At 38.3% G+C, this 20051-nt stretch overlaps 1 protein-coding gene across 4 annotated transcripts in view; it reads right to left on the minus strand.

The window, feature by feature from the left end:
- Positions 1 to 12214, minus strand: part of TUSC3 (tumor suppressor candidate 3) — a 221527-nt gene extending 209313 nt beyond the window's left edge. The window contains exon 1 of one of the 4 annotated variants that reach the window (XM_040643325.1): positions 12091 to 12214. Coding sequence is in view for 3 of the 4 variants with exons in the window: in XM_040643322.1 (XP_040499256.1) it covers positions 11898 to 12035 (138 nt within the window). In the remaining variant the exon portion in view is untranslated. Of the gene's footprint in view, positions 1 to 11897 lie in introns of all 4 variants that reach the window. The other 3 variants (XM_040643322.1, XM_040643323.1, XM_040643324.1) reach the window with 3 other exon arrangements.
- Positions 12215 to 20051: the final 7837 nt, after the last annotated feature.

Here is a 20051-nt window from a genome sequence, read left to right on the forward strand (position 1 = left end):
CAATCCCACTTACAATAACTTCAATAAAATACTAGGAATAAACTTAACCAAGGAGTTGAAAGATCTGTACTCTGAAAACTATAAGACTGATTTTATTTGGGGTGCCTGGCTCAGTTGATTAAGCATCTGCCTTCTGCTCAAATCATGATCCTGGAGTCCTGGGATTGAGTGCCACATCAGGCTCCCTGCTCAGCAGGGACTCTGCTTCTCCCTCTCCCTCTGCCCCTCCCCCTCACTTGTGCTCTCTCTCTCTCTCTCACTCACTCTTTTCTCTCAAATAAATAAAAACCCTAAAAAGACTGATTTTATTTAAGTAATCTCTACACCCAGCACGGGGCTCAAACTTGTGACCTTAAGCTCAAGAGTCATGTGCTCTACCAACTGAGCCAGCCAGGCACCCCTTTGAAAACTACAAGACTGAAAGAAAACTACAAGACTGAAAGAAATGGAAGAGGACACAAATAAATGGAAAGGTATCCCATGTTCAGGGACTGGAAAAATATTGTTAAATGTTCATACCACCAAAAGCTACGTATAGATTCAATGCAATCCCTATCAAGATTCTGATGGCATTTTTATAGGAGGAGACAAAACTATCCTAAAATATGTACAAAACCATAAAAGACCCCAAATAGCCAAAGAAACCCTGAGCAAAAACAAAACAGGAGACATAACATTTCCTAATTTCCAACTGTGCTATAATAATACTAAATATCAAAATAGTACGGTACTGGCATAAAAACAGAAAAATAGATCAAAGTAACAGAATCAAGAGCTCAGAAATAAACCTAAGCATATGAAGTCCACTAATATTTGACAAGAGAGCTAAGAATATTCAGTGTAGAAAACACAATCTCTTCAATAAATGGTGCTGGGGAAATTGGATATTCGTATATAAAACAATGAAAGTAGACTCCCAGCTTATACCACACGAAAATTAAATTGAAATGGATTAACACTTAAACATAAGACCTGAAACCATGAAATCCCTAGAAGAAAACAGAAACAAAAGTCCTTGACATGGGTCTTAGCAGTGATTGGCTAGGACACCTAAAGTGCAAGCAACAAAACAAAAAATTGGTGGACCTACATCAAACTAAAAAGCTTCTACAGCAAAGGAAACCACCAACAAAGTAAAAAGATGACCTCCAGAATGGGAAAAAACATCTGTGCCATATATCTGATAAGACGTTAATCTCTACATAAAGAACTCCTACAACTCAATAGCCAAAACAAAAACAACAAAAAACAAACAAAAAAATGCAATTAAAAAAGTGGGCAAAAAACCTGAATAGACATTTCTCTCCCTGAAAAGGTATACAAAAGGCCAACAGCTACATGAAAAGATGGTCAACATCATGAGTCATTAGAGAAATGCAAATCTAAACCATAATGAGATATCACCTCATGCCTGTTAGAATGGCCATCATCAAAACAAACAAGCCATGCCTGTTAGAAAGCCTACCATCAAAAAGACAGGAGACAACAAATGCTGGTGAGTATATATAGAAAAAGGAACCTGTGAGTATGCTGCGTGGGGGACTGTAATCTGGCATAGCCACTGTGGAAAACAGAATGGAGGATCCTTAAAAACATAAAAATAGGACTATCATATGACCCAGCAATTCCATTTATGGGAATGTATCCAGAAAGAAACAAAAACATTAACTCAAAAAGATAACAGCAACCCCATGTTCATAACAGCATTATTTACAATACTAAGACGTGGAAACAACCTAAATTTCCATCAGTAAATGACTAGAAAAAGAAGTTGTGGCATATATATACAATGAAATATTACTCAGCCATAAAAAAAGGAGGAAATACTACCATTTTCAACAACATGGGAGCATTATGCTAAGTGAAATAAGTCATAGAAAGAGAAATACTATATGACTTCATAATAAAAATAATAGAAAAAAGAGATCACACTTGTGACCTGTGATTACCAGAAGCAGAGTGGAGGTGGGATAATTGGAAAAATATGGTCAGAAGGTACAAATTCCCATATGTAAGTATTAGAAATGTAACATACAACATGATGACTATAGCTAACAGTGCCGTATGATGCAAAGGAAAACTGTTAACACAGTAAGTCCTAAGAATTCTCATCAAAAGGAGATTTTTTTCTTTTCTTTTTAATGTATCTATAGGAGATGGATGTTAGCTAAAACTATTGTAGTAATATGTGCAAATCAAACAATAATGGTATACATCTTAAACTTATATAATGATCTATGCCAATGATTTCTCCATGAAACTAGAAAAAATAAGAAGACAAGTGATTAACAAATGCTGGTGAGGGGGCGTCTGCCTTCGGCTCAGGGCGTGATCCTGGTGTTGTGGGATCAAGCCCCACATCAGGCTCCTCTGCTATGAGCCTGCTTCTTCCTCTCCCACTCCCCCTGCTTGTGTTCCCTCTCTCGCTGGCTGTCTGTCAAATAAATGAATAAAATCTTTAAAAAAAAAAATGCTGGTGAGGATATGGAAAAAGGGAACCCTCATGCACTACTGGTGGGATTATAAAGTGGTATAGCTACTATGGAAAACAGAAGGGGGGGAGAATACAAAATAGAGGATCCTCAAAAAATTAAAAATAGAACTACCATGTGATCCAGCAATTCCACTTTTGGAATACATTCAAACAAAATGAAAACACTAACTCAAAAAGATACCTACATCCCCATGTTCATAACACCATTACTTACAATGGCCAAGACATGAAAACAATGGAAGCGTCCACTGACAGATAAATATGAAGAAGCTATGGAATGCATATATACCATATCATACACACACACACACACACACACACACACACATATACACAAGGGAAAATCTTCCATTCAGTCATTGTAAAACTAAGAAATCCTGCCATTTGCAACAGTGTGGATTGACACTGAGGGCATTATGCTAAGTGAAATAAATCAGACAGAGACAAATAGTGTATGGTTTCACTTATCTGCGGAATCAAAGAAAAAAATTTTTATACAGAGTAGAGTGGTAGTCACAGGAGGTGGGGGTGGGGGAAATGGGAAAATACTGATCAAAGGGAACAAACTTCCAATTAAAAGGTAAGTTCTGGTAATCTAATTCAGTATCGTGATTATACTTAACAGTAGTGTAGTATTTACTTGAAAGTTGGTTACAAGAGTAAATCTTAAATGTCTCACCACAATAAGGGAATGGTAACTATGTGGTGTGATGGAGGTGTTAGCTAAGGCTATGGTGATGATCATTTTCCAACATATAAGTGTATCAAGTCAGCATGTTGTACACCTTAAATATTCAAACTATTAGATGTCAATTATACGTCAATAAAGCTGGGGATGCGGAAGGTGAGGAAGTAGTAGCCAATAATGTCAAATGCTATATAAAAGTCAAGTAGTAAAAGTACCCATTATGTCTGGCAACGAAAAAAGCAATGACATTCTCAAAACTCCTAACTTGTCAAATAGGAAAACAAAATATTTATAAAAAATTATGCATATCAAATGCATTAGCTTTTAACTTGTCTCCTGCCAAGTAAATGTGTGCTATTCGTGTAGAACAACCAACAATACACCTTACAAATTCATTCACCAATATGAGCACCATATCTAACATGAAGCATTTACTATGTTCCATGCACTATGCTGCTAAGTCCTTTACAGGATTATCTCACGTAAGGCTCACAGCTCTACAGTGGGGACTAACGTACTATCTCCGTTTTACAGATAGGGAAAAGAGGCTTAGAGAGATTAAGTAACTTGACCAAAATAACTTCACTAAGCATTTACCAACCGCAAGGCACTATGCTTGAATATGCGGGTATAGAAATGAAGAAAAAAACCCTTCTCTTCCGAGGGCTTGTAGAATAACAGGAACGACAGCTGACAGACAATAATTCACATAAATGCTATAAATAAATAAGCACAAAGATCCATTTGTGTGAGCACAGAGGAGGAGTTCCTCATCCAAACGGGGTAGGGGGTGACTGAAGTTGCCACTGAAGGGAAGCATGTAAGAGCAGAGAGAGAGCAAACAGGAAAGTCAGACGCAGGCTTACTCAGGAAAAGCAATAACAGCCCGCAAGGAACCTTGGATTGCACCCTGTGGCATTTAAACAATAAGTAAACAGTACTCCTCAAAAACAGCACTGGTCAGAGAAGTTGCAGAGTATCTTTAGCTGGGGTAGGGGAAGGAGTGTCAAAAAAGTCACAAGAAAAGGTCTGAGACCAAGTGAAATGTGCCCAGGTTTCCGGATTTGGCAAATAGATTTGTGAACATGCTTTACTTAGTATTAGGGATTGCAGGAGGCACTGGTTGGGGTTCTGTGCTGTTTTTAGAGTTCTGACTCTTCTGACTAAGGTTTACCATAGCCTAACTTCATTTATTTAAACAGGTTCATAAAGAAACAGATGGCTTAATTTTATAAATTATGTTCTCAAAGGAGTCAAGTCTAAGCCGTATTAATAGGTTTTACATCTGCCAAATTTTTAATCATTTTAGGTTTTAAAAAATGAATATCCACGAAGAGGAAGTTACAAAGTTAAAACATCAGCTGTGAAAAGACAGAAGAAAACAGAGTATTATGAAAGTAGTGATGGGGTTGGGGGCAAGGAGGAGAATCTGACAGCATAACTGAGCATGGGAATATGGAAATATAAACTCTGGAGTCAGGAAACCTAACTTCTAGTCCCAACTTTGTTATTTAGCCTGAAACCTGACACTCCCACTCTAACATTCCATTCAAAAAACAACAAAAAAATCTATGGTTATGACTCTCTCTTGGTTCTCTCTTCTTGTCTGTTATATGAATATGAGAACATGATGCTTGAGTTACTGTACCCATCAAGGCATGTGACTCATGTACCTGTCAACAGGAAGCTAAATTTAATTAGAGTACCATTATGATAGTATTACACCTTGACTCAGCCACTCTTTCTCCCCATCAAGTCTCCAAGAGGACAAACTACAGGAAACAATAGCAAGACACAGCACACCACTTCACTTTCTTGAGTATGAGAAAAATCCTTTATTCACTTTGAAAGCTCCAATGTAAAAAAAACAAACAAAAAAACATGGAACAATCAACACTGCGCAATACCCTCATCCTTGGTGGGGGAGGGTCCCAACTTTTCTTTGGCCTAATCTTAAGCTCAAATGCAAACCAAAGAACAATATTAAAATATGATCATTTTCAAAATAAAAGTGCCTTCCTCTATTTTATTTGATAATCTTTAAAATGAAACTATGTACCACTCTATTACACACACAAAAGCAAAAGAAGTAAGTATTTTTAAAAGCATTCACACAGAAAACAGCATACAGCAAATATATCTAAGGCATAACTTAATCTTTCTTTCCTTTCTTGGGCTAAGAGCTTTTAAGGCATATAATAAATTTATTTTCAATTTCTTTCCTACAATTTTTTGGACATATTCTAGAGAACTTCATACAATAAAAACAAAGTTATATTAATAAAAGGAACACACGGAAAAATTCATTTCCAAAAACATCAAAACATACACAGACTTCTAATAATGATCGTTAATATTCAAAGATAAAGGAGATATATATATGTAAATACACATATATATGTGTGTGTGTATGTAAATAATCCTTTAATATGTAATACCTAATTCACAAAGAAGGTCATATAATTAACTAATTGTTAAGGTACTAAACACAGTAAAAAAAAAAAAAAGATTCTAAATTTACAAGTTGGGTAAATAACAATCATGGGTAAAACTCTTAATTCAAGATAACTTTCCTCAGCAGAATGCTTTCAAATACAAAAAATCTGAAAATTCAATACAAAATGTCTTAAACCATACGAAGATTAGCACCTAACAGGGAGTCCAGAGTTACAGCAATTACAAATCTAGTTAAGTCATGTCAGACACCCATGTTCTTTCCATTTTTTCACTCTGCCATCATGAACGGACTGGTTTTGCCCTCAGGCTTGCACTTTAATGTTTACAAGATGGGTACAGTAACTCAAGCATCACATTCTCATATTCATATAACAAAGACAAGAAGTGAGAACTTCCCTTCCTTGTGTCCTTGATGAAAAAGGAGGAAACTTGTCACAAGTCCCCATATAATTGGGTATGTGCTCACTCCTAAACCAATAATTTTTAAGGTACTAGATAATGATAATCTTTCACTTAAATGTTTTAGGCTTGGGACAGTCCCAGTTTCTCTACATCAAAGCACGGTACTGTTGGCAAATTAAAGGTAAGGCAGACAAAGCCGTCTGCCAAACCACCAAGCAAAAATACTGCGAAGATCATATCTACCCTAAGTGAAATGCCTAGCATTCTATCTCCTGTCTGTTCTATTGTTAGTTTTCTTCATTTCCTAATGAATTCTGGACTCCACGTTTTACCACAATACTCAAACAAATTTCCCAATGGTTTTGTTTTCCAAGCACATTAGACTCTGAATTAAAATATTTCCAAAAGTTGAGTCGAATCATATTGACAATGTTAAGCCATCTCTAAAAATACGCTCCTGAAATAAATAGAAAGAGTTCCATTTAATAAAATCAGTATCACAATTTATTCAACCTATACTCAAGTGCTCCTTTTCATTAAAGATAGTTACATTCTCATGGTAACATGCAGTGGAAAGAAATTTCTTTTTCACCTCCAAATGTCAAACTAATTAGGTATCTTTATATGATCAACCAAAACTTTAGTAACAATAAACATATTAGTAAAGACTTCCTTTTATTAACTTTTTTTCCGTTCATAAATGGCTTCAGAGTTCTACTCTTCTATGTTAAGACTTTTATCATAGATTTTGAAGGACTCCATAAGCCTCCATAAGCTCATTGTTGATCTTTTTTTCTTCTTGCATTAAAAAGAAACACAGACAACGAGGTGGGAAGGCAGATAGATACCGATTACTACGGAAAAAAAAAATATTCCCTATTGTTTCGAATAGCTTTTTTGAAATTTTAATATTCAAACTAAATATTTATGTGTTTTTGATAGCTATTAAGGGAGAAACCCTATTTTGGCAAGATATTCTCCTTAAATCTGTATACAACTCCTCAAGAAAGTATGTAAAGCCAGCCTTTCTGTATACAATGTGCAAAATACAGAGTAAGAGCAAGAAAGACATATTATACTGGCTAGTGATTACTTAAAAAATGGGATTCTAGGATGTTAAAATTTGTTCTTCATAAAACAGCACTGTTAACAGCAATGAGAAAACAGATGGGCATAGAAAAGGATTACGAGTTGAACCTCTTAGGGGCACCTAGGTGGCTCAGTCGGTTAAGCATCTGCCTTGGACTCAGGTCATGACCCCAGCGACCAAGACTGCATCTCCTGGGCTGGCTGCTCAGTTGGGAGCCCCCTTCTCTGGCTTCTCCCTCTCCCTCTGCCTGCCGCTCCCCCTGCTTGTACTCTCTGTCAAATAAATAAAATCTTTAACAACAACAAAAAAAAAAAGAGTTCCCCTTTAGATATGCTTAATTTGAGAAGCCGCAGAAATCTTGCCCAATAGGTAAAATAAAAAGTAGATAGAGACTTACATAAATACTATTTGGTCCCCTCATTGCATGCCGAGAGCACGCACACTGTAGACGTTATGTAATGTATACATTTGTTTGTGATCTACCTATTCTCTAGCAGGGGAACACAGCCACTCCTATACTTAGCCAAAGGTAAATTTTCTATCTTGGTGGAATTAGTGCGATGCTCCAGGAGGGAGTCTTACGGAAAGAAGCAATCATAAGACAGTCTGACTCACCAAATAAACCCTGGAGACCACCAAAGTAACCAATGTCCATCACTGGTATAGGGATCACACTCATCCAAATTCACTGAATATGGAGAAAATGCAAAAGTAAATGTGGCAAAAGATTAACTGATAAATCTGTGGCTCGGGTTACACATTTCCGCCCTTTCCCTTTTTAAAACAAAGAGCAATTTTTTTACTTTCCAGTTTAATAAAGATAATGTCATCCTCTGGGTCAAAGGTCAAACAAGCTTCCTGCCCATTATGAAAGATTTGAGCTCCTTAAGCTCAAGGTTCTTCTTCTGCCACAAAACTTCCTACAGCTGTAGGGGTCATTTAGCCTGTCTCAGCAGCACAAATGCTGATACTCTGGCAAATCTGCTGCTGTGAGTGATAACCTGTCCACCTGTGACCCAGGAATTCCATGCCTTCTGCCATCATCTGTGAAACTCCAGCAGGCTAAGCATTCACAGTACTTGAAAAGTCATTTTGGCCATTCTGAGTAAGACCTGTCACTTCCAATTACTCAGCAAGGAGTTACTATACACAAAATCTCGCCTAGATGAAACTACCTGCATCGGCAATAATCTGTGGTCTCTGTGTATACATAGCAAGGCATAATTACTATGCATTTCTTAAAGTTGTGCTCATATATTTACAAACTTTTTTTTTCAACTTAAGTTCTTCACTTAAAGATAAAGTCCATTGCCTACCTCCATCCTCTCCCTTTTCTTCATTTGCTAAGATAGTAAAGTCTCTATTTAATGGCTATGCCACTAAAAAAATAACTGGATATATTCATCTCAGTGTAAAATGTGCTTAAAAACAATGACATACAGAAGCTCTGTCTGAAGCATTTGAGATATTTCATTTAGGCAATCATATTACTTCGCAAAAATATTTATGAGCTGCTCAATTTTTCATAATGCATACTGTTACCTACATGTCATAGCCTATTAGCTAACATAAAGGATAATTATAAAAGCTGCTTTTGATAATGTCAAAGTCAATAAATCCACTTAATTACAGAATTTGAGCTCCTTTTATATTATCGGGTGTTATTATATAGAGATTAAAACAATTCTAAATGAAGCTGATTAACTGGTTAAGTGTTAACAATGTAAAAAATAGAGAAGTCATTAAAATAAAAAGAAAATGATTCACTACGTACACAAATAATATAGTACCAAGAAACTATAGCCTCCCACAAATTCATATCACTTTACGTGAGGATTCAAAAATTAGTTTAGTGACTATAGTCAATGTAATTAAGGAAAGTGACTATAAAAATCTCCAATTTTCTTTGCCTATTCACTCATCTATTGCTCTTCATTATATTGTTAGAAAACATAACAAAATTATTTTTTAATGAATTGTCTTCATGAAGAAACAGATACAAAAACATGTATGTGGACACACACACTCATGAATACCACCAATTCTTCGATGATGCAAAATCTCCTGGGAAGTTCTCAAACAATGTAAGAGTTTGGAACTCTGTGTTTCATAATAAAATAGGCAATTTATTCTAGTAACTATATATTTTACAATGATAAAATCAGTTTCTTTAGCAAAAAAAATTTGAAAAATATTTTATATTTTAGGATCTTATCATGTCTAATGAGCTCATTTAAATGAAGAACACATAATAATAGCTACCAGTATTGATCTGTTATGTTCAAGGCATCGCACTAAGTAGTTTATATACAGTCTTATTCAACCCCAGCGACAACCCTGAGATGTAGGCATTATATCTGTGTTTTAAAATAAAAAAGTTACAATTAGGGAAGTTAAGTGGTTTGCCTGATGTCATACAATTAGTGACTAAGTTGTAAGTGGACCATCTGTCTGACTTGAAAACCTATGGTGGTAGCTATTACTATCATAACTATTACTTCCTTAAAAGCAACTAATGTCCATTCTTGGTTCCAGGTTCAACTGAAGGGATACACTACTCATGCCAAGTCAACTTCTCTAGCACTTATGTCAGTAATATTCATTGTAGTAAACTAAGTTCCAATTGCTATACTTGCTGGTTCAATGGCGTCGAATTTTGTACTAGGCATCAGGTTCTAAATTCAGCAAAGAATGAAGTGACATGTTCAAAACAACCCTGGAATACCCCCAGAAAAGTACAATGGTGACCAACCACTTTCCAATATTTCTAATAAAGAATGTGTTTCTTCTAACATTGAAAGACGCCACAGCCCTCCAAGTTATTAAGGACTAAGATTGAAATCAGGTGCTGTGAACTTCACAAACTTGTATAACTTAGGTAATGTGAGTTTATTCTCACATACTACATCCCAGATATGTGTACTCATTGAGTGAAGTATTAAAACTTCAATTATTTGTTATTTTGCTCTTCTTTTCCTTAAATCTGTGTATCCTGCAACACCACCACATAGTAATATTAGACTCTCCTGTTTAAGAGAAATAAAAGCAGTTCTGGAAGACGTCCTTTTCTAATCCTTAAAAATTTTCACCCTAATTTTTCATTTAAAACTTCTTTTATAAAAAACATGTTGATGGAACAAATGTTAATTTATTGTAATTATACTAAATTAACAAGCGTTTTCCCACATGTTAAAGTAGTGTACAACTGGATACCAAGATGCTTTGAAGATGTACACTTTTGAGATTTTTCAGACTTTTCTTCCAATTGAAAGTTACTGTGATCACAGTGATCTTTTTTTCTCCTTTTTTTTTCCTAAGATTTATTTATTTTTAGAGGGAGAGACTGCAAAAACAAGATGGAAGGTGGGGCGAAGGGGTAGAGAGAGGGCTAGAGAGAATCTCAAGCGGACTCCCTGCTGAGCGCTGCACAGGCAGGGCTCATCTCAAGACTCTGAGATCATGACCTAAACCTAAATCAAAAGGGGGCAGCCCAAAGGACTGAGCCACCCAGGTGCCCCCACAGTGATCTAAGAAGTAAAACATCAACATTTCCATGGAACTCCTCATCGTTTTCTACTGCCCTCTGCTGTGGTAATCCTTAAAAAAAAACTTTTTAATCTCCCTTCCCCAAGAAAAACTATGACATCTAAAACTCTTGGAATGTGGTATATAAATACCAAATGCTAGAAAATAAATCTTTAAATTATATTTTTAAGTACAGTTTTAATTTTAACAGTTCTCTAAATCTCTTACCAGAACTCCACCAAGAATTTTGTATGGCCTACTTTCATGTTAAAATTAAAAAGCTAACAAGAAGTTACTACTGAGTTCACAGTTGTTTCAGGCAAAGAGTAAAAAGAATCAGTTATCTTACGAATGAAGCTGTTTTTTCACTCTCTACCCAACTATCAAGAAATCTGTGGTAATATTTTAAACCCGAATTAGATTTTGAGTCACGTGTGTGTAATACTTCACCAGGAAAAACTATCTTGAATAAGCGAATACTCTTACTAACATAATGTACGCTTAGAAACACTACTCACATTTCCAAATAATTTTTTTCTGATCCTGCTAGACTGACTATCCAAGACAAAGATGGATAACTGAAATTCGCAAATAACTCTACTATTTTAAAAACAGTGACTTCAACCCTCTTATCAGTTATCAGAGAACTAAGACTGAAATCAGGTGATCTTCACTTCACCAATTTACCTAATTTAAATGTGAACTTATTCTCGCCATTATATGAATTCAACAAAGAAAAATAAACCTACGGCTTAAAAAATGTGTAATTATGGATACAAACTTAAAACACACGTCCAATAGGCTCCGCTGCCTCTTGAAACGAATAACGAAGGGAGCTGGGTACTTAACATAAAGACCAAATAATTCTCTTACGTTTGCAAATACTCCTAAAAGGTATTTTCACATCCAACACACTCCTTTTAGTAACTCAAGGGCCCAAAGCTCGGCCTCCGAGGGTCAAAAGCGCCGTGAGTCTGAAAGATGTGCGGTGTTCAGGAGCAGAGTGAAAAGGGATGCTTTACGGTTTTTGAGAAAACACCAGGCTAACCCACATCCGCAAGTGCGTGGCCCACGGGCCTCCCAACCCCTGGGCTCACGCCCGGAGGCCGCCCACGCCCACGCCCCGCCGCCCGGCTGCCTAGCAACGCGGCGAGGCTGCCTGGCAACGCCGCCGCCCTGGCCCGCCCCAGCCAGCCCCAGCCAGCCTGGGCCCACCCGGAAAGCCAAGGGAGTCGTTCTACCTCTTTTTTCTTCTGTCCTCCCCCGAGCTGGATGCAGAGAAGTAGCAGGAGGAGGAGAAAGGGAAAGCTCCCGGTGGGCAGGTACCGCAGCCGCCGCCCCGCCACCCTCCGGCGTGAAGGAGCGGCCCTGGCACCCATCGCCGCAGGGCAGTGTCTCCTCCACGCTCGGTAACCGTGCGCGCCCAGCTCCTACCGGCCTCCTACTCCTGCCAGGCTAACCGCCAGGAGCTCCTGCCTGTGCCCTCGTCGGTGCCCGCGGCTTCGCCAGAGAAGCGGAGGCCGCTGAGGAAGCGGAGGAGGAAACTGACAGAGCATCCGGTTCACCGGGAGAGGGGACCTGGAAAGGCCCGGGATGGGGCAGGAAGTGGGCGTGGCGAGGGAGCGGGGGCCTTGTGCACGCTGCGCTGCGCCCCCGGCCAGAGTTCTCCCTGAGACCCACGCCGCGCAGGGCCACGGTTTTCTAGCTGGCTGGCCAAACGCTGCCCTGTTACTGAAACCAATGCGAGCTTCCAGGAATATGCGAGGGGCCTCTTCGGTGCAGCAGAAGTAAACTCCTGTTTACCTGGAGCCACACACAGACCTACTTGCCTTCTAGGATGATGGAGGAGTGATTTAAGGAATCAATAAGCACTTGGCCCCTCTGGCCAAGGGGCAATCTCCGTTTCCATTGGGACGTTTTTAGAGACACATCTGTGGCTCACATACTGAGCCCTCCCAAGCCTCCAACATAATCCACATAATATAATCCCGCGCATGCATACTAGCAGCTTGCAACTTCACAGCTGTTCCTTGCAGTCCCGTTTGAGGGGCCTGAGGAACCAACCTTAACACCACTCCATCCCATTCCTTCAGTATCCCTGGAGTGCCAAAGCGCAGAGCACCAGACCAGACACTTGGAAACTCAAAAATGAAAAGGACTTACTTCAATTCTTGAGCTCTGAACAGTTTAAGAATAGCAGGCTGCTTACTGAATATATGATATAGGTCAAGCACTGCTGTTACAGGGCTTCTTTTCCTTCGGTGCCACGTTCTTGGTCAGGCCGCTTGGAAGAATGAAGAGCTAGACCAGAGGAAGAGTGGAGGGCAGCAAAGCAGTTTGAGTGACAGTACAAAGCTCCGGAGGAGGGAAGGGACCCGAGAGGGTTGCCAATTTGGCGTTTAGATCAAAGGGTTTTTATGGGCTTGTTGGAGGGCTGTTTTAATCTGATTAACCCTCCCTCATTCAACCAGGTTTTTGCCATCTATCTATCACGTGGAAAAGGGTGGAGGGCTGCTTACCGGCTGGTGTAAAATCCCTTTAAGGGTGATTTCTTCTTGGAGGGGGAGGAGGGCGGCTTGTCCCTGCCTGCCTTTCTTCCAGCTCTCCTCTGTTACTGCTGTGAGTGTAGCTTTTGTTCTACCTCAAGATACCTTTTCTTACTTGTGTCATGACCACCTCTGATAGTCTAATGAAATCTATTGGTCCAGTCTTAAAACAGTATTTCTAACTGCAAAAATTAAATTCATAATACTACAAAGGAATCGGGTATAATTAAATACCATTATCAAAATTAAGACAGTTCACCTCCTTTCACCTGGTGGTCAACAAACATTTGTTTTGGGGGAGAGCTGGAAAGCAAGGGTAGATGTTAGAACCAATGTATAAACATTCAGACTTCACAGTGTGATTATGATTGATCAAGAGGCACAGAATTGTAGGATACTTGGCCAACGAAGTAGCATGAGGGCTGTAAATAAATCCTGCAATCATATGAAACCTAGCACTGTGTCTAACAGCAATTCTAATAAATATGATACTATTGAAATAGTGATGATAAGCAATATTTCAAAATACTGTCCTGTGATATGAAATTATTGGTAATTTCTACAGGAAACTAAGCCATATGTACTAATACTACCATGCTTTGCTTTCTGCTTTATAATTGAAGAAAACAAGATTTTCATGAGAGGTTAATAGAATTACAGTTAAATTTTTTTCAATCCAAGTTTCACAGATGCCCCCAAATTTCATGGACTCCAGATTAAGAACTCCTGCTCCACAACAACCTTACCGGATAAGTCCTATTGTAACCATTTTCACATAAAGAAACTAAGGCCAGGAGATCTGACTCAAAGTCATGCAACTAGAAAAAGGTGTACCAGGAATTTGAACTTTGGCAGGCTAGCTCGATAGCCACTGCTATATACTACGCTATGCTGCCTTTCTTAAAGGAATTTACAAATAAATCTCTCTTCTCTATCTCCCAGGCTTTTGATTTCCCACTCTTATGTGAGCATTTTTGCCCATAGTAATTACTCCTGAAAGAATAGCCCCTTGCTTCATTACTAGTTTTTGACGTAAAGTTCCATTAGTAATGAATCATGGTGACTAACATAGCATAATAAAAAATTATTATAAAAAAAAAATGAATAGCCCCTTGCTTTTTCCTTGAGGCTTGTGAAAATGACCTCCACTGATAGACCACTGTCACTCTCTGTAAATTCATGGTCTCTGTTAACTAAAATATCGAGATACACTCAACATAATCAGAATCTACCATCTGCTCCTTCATTTCCCAAATTTATCTTAATTTCTTTTATTGTAATTTCTGGTACTTAACCAAACCAACGTGAATTCACTCCTTGCTGAGTCACAGATAGAAACCACACCAGTCGAGTTGTTACAGAGAGGAAACTTTATTTGTGGTAAATAAGGAGATCATAGGGAGTAACTTCCAAAGCTGTGACTCTTTAAGCAAGGGTGAATAGGTTCCTTTTATTTGGGTTTAGGAGGAATATTTTAAAAGGGGATCCTTACAGAGATGGGCATAAGGTCACACATGCCCCTTAAGGAAACATGCCTATGCATACATCGTATGTTATGTAAATGAGGTTTATGCTCTTCCTCAGGCAGAGGTTCAGTATTATAACGAGACAAAGGTAATTATCGGTCATTCTAGAGGTCACTCCATGGTCCACCTGCACAGGTACATGACAGAGAGTCACGTTCCAACTGGTCTGAGGAGTCTGGGCTGGCTGGAGGTCTTGGCAGGGCAGTTGCTATTGCTTGAGGGGTAGTTTTGCTTTCCATTTGCCTGAGTTAAGAGATAAGGCAGAAGGAAGAGCTTAAGAAAAAACGTAGGACAGAGGGAGGTGAGTACAAGCAGTAAAGGTCAGGTCTTGGGATTTGGTTGGTGACACCACCATCTTCCCAATTACCAATTTTCAGAGCCTCCAAGCTGCCCATTTTCTCCAACCGTACTGCCATTGTTATTGGTTTCCCACTTACTCTGCCTCCACAGTGTCGTAAGAATTTGTTTTCTTCTTTTCATTTTGTAACTCAAGCATTCATTAGAAAGACATCAGACAGCATTATTAGTCCAATCTCCCCTTGCTTCTAATCTTACCATCCTCCTCTGCCAGCCTAATCCAACACTTTCTAATCCTGCCTTCTTGCATTCTATTCTTGGTAAAGTAGCCAGAGTAATCCTTTTAACACATAAACCAGTGCAAAGTAGTTTCTCTGTCCTCAGCATAAAAAGCAGTCTTTTCCACACCTGCAGGACCCTACTTTACTTTGTGCCTGGCTACCTTTCCAACCTCATTCCCTACTTCTGCTTTCTCGCTCTGCTCCAGCCAGGCTGTTTTCTTGTTTTCCTTAAATACGTCAAGCATGCTCTGTCTCTGTCCTTTACGCTGTTGTTCCTTCATCCTTCTCACAGAGATAGATATTCGCATGGCAAACTTATCACTTTATTCAGGTCGAGGCTCAGAGCTCCTAAAATGTCATCTTGAGATGGGGAACTGAAGGGAACCCATAAAAATAAAAATAAAAAAATTTAAAATTTTTTAAAAAACCCACACACCTGTTTTTTTAGCTCCTTTTCCTCCTTCTATTCTTTGCTAGGATCTGCACCCCTCCCACACACACACATCTTAATGTATATATATCCTCCTAGTAAAGGATAGAAGTAAATATTTTCTTCGTTCAAGTCTTCCAGCACAATAGATAACATCTCGGGAATGACTGTGTAGGAATGACCAGGCAAGGCTGTCATGCGTGTATTCTAGACCACTGGCACTAGACATCTCAACACCAAGACCTCCCGGCTTCAGGGAATCAGTGACTTACAATGGACATCTGTACCCTATCCTTGTTCAGACCACTTCTAGATGCCTGAGAGGACATATGCACCAGACCACAATCGTCAATAAAAACCCTAGACCCCAAACAAAGGAGAGACTCTCTCTCCTTTGCTTTCCAAGTCTCCTGGACACTCTGTCTGTTTCTGCACTCTCTACGTAACTTCGATAAACTCTGCTGCACTTCCTACTGGCTCACATTGGATTTCTATCCTGCTGTGCTTAGCAAGGACCTTCTAAGCTGGTCCAGCTGGACCCCCTCTTCATCCTCAGGACCCTAGTCTGCCCGCATCAATCTCATCTCTCAGACAACCCTTTCTAAAAACTAAACTCCTTACCCTTCAGGCACATATGCACACACGCGTGCACGCACACACTTAACTTTTTTATAGTACTCATCATTACCTGAAATTATGCTTTTCATTCACTTATTTAGGATTAGGATGTAAACTCAGTGAGACAGTTTTACATATTTTATAGTATCCATCATTAACTGACATTATGCGTTTGTATTTATTTGTCTTGCCCCCCATTGGAGTGTAAACTCCAGGAAGGCAGATACTTGGTTTTGAGTCCACACTACACAGAATATGCATTTGTTGAATGAATGAATGAATGAATCCAGCCATTCTCTATTTATTCCCCAAAGTACACCACTAAACATGTCACTGTCTTTAGTCCATAGACTTTCAGTAGCTCATCCCTAGGTTCCAAAGGAGGTCAAAACTCTGGATAATGGCCTGGAGCCAAGTTAAACCCTTTACCCTTGTTTTAACATAGCAGCCTTCAAACTGGAGTTTATACCAAGGACTACATAGACAAATGGTTTTAAAAGAATTCATTTCCCAAATCTCAACAATCCTATGTTCTTCCCTAAAACTGATGGACTTGGAAGAAGTACCTGAGGTGTAGGCTAACTCTAACTAGTACTTCTTGCCCAGCTTTGTTAGGACAATTGCCTTTTATTTTAGCTAAAGAAAGAGATCTCTCCTTCCATCCCCATTTTTTGCTTTCAACAGTATTGAAAGAGGACATCCTCTAGTTGTCAGCTATGGATCATTAAAAATTGTTTTGGAAATAGAACACTATGTAATTTTTGGCACATTACTCAAAAGGAGTCCAAACGGTTGAGTGATATTGTGATCACAGACTCCTATTCCTGTCTCATTGTGATCATAGTTCTTTAATACTTACTATAAACAAAAATTTAAAATAAGAAGAAAATGATGCTGAATATTATCTTATTCTTACAATAATTAATATTTATCCACAGACACATAAATTAATTTTTCAAAACCTTATTTCTGTAAGTAATATTTTCCCAATACACTTCTGTTTTCCATTTTTTCATGTTTACTACTGTTTTCTCAAATTCATAATATGTTGTTATTTTGATCGGTTGGGTACACTGAATAACTAATGGTAACTCAGTGCAAAAGATAAGTTTTAATATAGTCTCATGGTCAGAAATTTGGTTAAATCAAATTTCCTTTCATACAACTCTTTTTTGCAGAAAAGACTTTGAAGCATAAAAAAAGTATTAGGATAAAATTCTATCTGCTTACACTGCCAGTGGGAGGTTAAATTGGTTCAACCATTTTATAAAAGTGGCAATAACTACTAAAGCTAAATACACTTACCTATGACCCAGCAGTTCCAAATAAACATATGTTCACCAAATGACATATACAAACGTGTGTAGCAGCTTTATTCATAAAAGCCCAGAGTTGGAAAGAGACCAAACATCTATCAACAGTGAAACAGATAATTAACTTGTGATGCAGCCATACTATATATCAATAAAAAATGAACTAATGACATCTATACATAGTATGAATGAATTTTACAATGTAAGGATCCAGACACAAAACTAATGTATTTGCGTTTGTGGAAATAAACAAAGACCGACCAAATGAGAACAGGCAGAGGCAACTTTTTCAGAGCTTGCTATAGCAAGGGAGTAAGCCACCCCCACTTGAGTTTTGACAGACTTCAAGGCAGGCAGAGGAGTAGGAAAGCTTAAAAGTAGAGAAATGTGAAGGCCTCAGATACCTACCCCCCATTGGAGGTGATTGGCTTGGAGGAAGCTGTAGGTGGGCTGCGTATTTGGCTTTCTGTAATTGGTCCTAAGTTGGAAACAGAGACAAAAATTAGGTAGATGTCAGTTTTTAATCAAGCCCTGGCCATTTGGGGCCAATTGTTAAAGAAGTTACTGTTTGGACTCCTGGATTGACTAGAGATAGCAGTCTGACCTCCTACAAGTTCAGGCTGGCTTCCTGGGGCGTTTATTACAAATAAGTGGTTGGTTTCCTGGACATGCTGTAGGTTATAGGTCAGAGTTCTGTTTCTATATATGATCTGACCACTAAGTTGGTTGGTGTATTAAATATCTCAGGTGAGAAGTCAGGATAGTGGAAGAGGGCCCAAGAGGGCTCAGGAGTGCTAGAAATAGTCCTGTTGCTGAAAAATAAGAACCAGAACAGCGAGAGACCAAGTGACACTTGGAGAGGTAGGAGAACTCGGATTTATTTTATGCAGAGGACCCAGATGAGCTCGTGCTCCAACTCCTGGGCCCTGGGCAATGGGGTTACAGGGCTTTCATAGGAGACTGCAGGCAGTCAGGCTTCAAGGGCTATGCTGACTGCTGGTAGGTGAGTTTAAACTGGGGGAGTGGGGGCTGCTTTAGGGGGGAACAGTAGTGCAGGAAGCCTGTGGCGGGAAGCCCATTTATGGAAGCAGAAACGGCTGGTTATCTCTTGCTCCCAGTAGGGCTTCTGGTTATTTCTAGCTTATTGTTAGTACCTTTCCATCTTCTGGGGCCTCCTGGCCTGGGCCTGCTCTGGGCAGTTTCCCTCTTCAGTCTACGATCCATTTCTTGTTCTTATTGGTGGTTATTATGTAAGTATATATTCTTTGTACAAATTTATTGAGCCATAATTTTGTGATTTATGTTTATATGCTATATTTCAATACAAAACTTACTGTTTAATAAACAGTTTTTTTTTTAAAGTGTAATTTTTAGGACACCTAGCTGGTTCAGTCAGAAGAGTGTGTGACCCTTGATTTTAGAGTTGTGAGTTCGAGACCTAGGTTGAGTATAGAGGTTACTTAAAAAAAATAATAAAATGTTAAAAAATAAGAATAATTTTTTAAAAAGTAAAATTTTCAAATCCGTTGGAGGCAGCATAACGGAAATACAAGTTCAGGAGGGTAAAAAGATAATATAAAATATCCAGTTGTTAAAAAGAAGAGTTCCCTCTTGTTTGTGAGTTTGTTTTTTGATGGCTTATGACGGCTATAATTTCCATTCCTTTGGAAATATTTACAAGAATGCTGTGACAGTTTTATTTTATTAATGTCAATATTTATAACTTGATGGGAATTGTAATCTTTGCAAGTATTTAAGCTTATAATAAAAACTTTTAGATGTTTGCTTTAAAATGCACAAAGAGATATCTAGTCTTCTAAATTCTTTTCGAGGGATGTTATCAAAGCACTTTGAAGACCACATTCTGCACGTTCCTGCCCCTATCACTGTTGCATCTTTCTGGAATGACTTTGTCGATACTCCCTGTACTTGAAAATCTTGCTCATTCTCCAGTGCACAACTTAAATATCATCTCTGTTGTGATTTCCAGTTCCTATCCAGCGGTAACCAATATTTTCTCTTTGCTTCCATTTATATTTGTTTGCAAGTTGCTTACTTAAAGTCACAAAGTCATAAGTATCTAAAGACAAAAAATATTTACAGGTAATTGTGTCAAAACACTGCAATAAATAGTAATTACTAAGAACTTAACTTTTCTTTCAAACATAAGTAATCTTTTCAAAAATTATTTGAGAGGATATAAAACACATCTTTTTGTGACAAAAATGAAGTGCTAATCTCGTCATAAAATAATAATCCGTTATAAAATAATTTTATAGAAAGAGATTAAAATTATAATTCTAGGCCTTCTGTACATTATTCTTTTTTTTTTTTTAAGATTTTATTTATTTATTTGACAGAGATAGAGACAGCCAGCGAGAGAG

This window comes from Ursus maritimus, unplaced genomic scaffold (genome assembly GCF_017311325.1).
Source record: "Ursus maritimus isolate PB19 unplaced genomic scaffold, ASM1731132v1 scaffold_28, whole genome shotgun sequence".
Classification (NCBI taxonomy): Eukaryota; Metazoa; Chordata; class Mammalia; order Carnivora; family Ursidae; genus Ursus; species Ursus maritimus.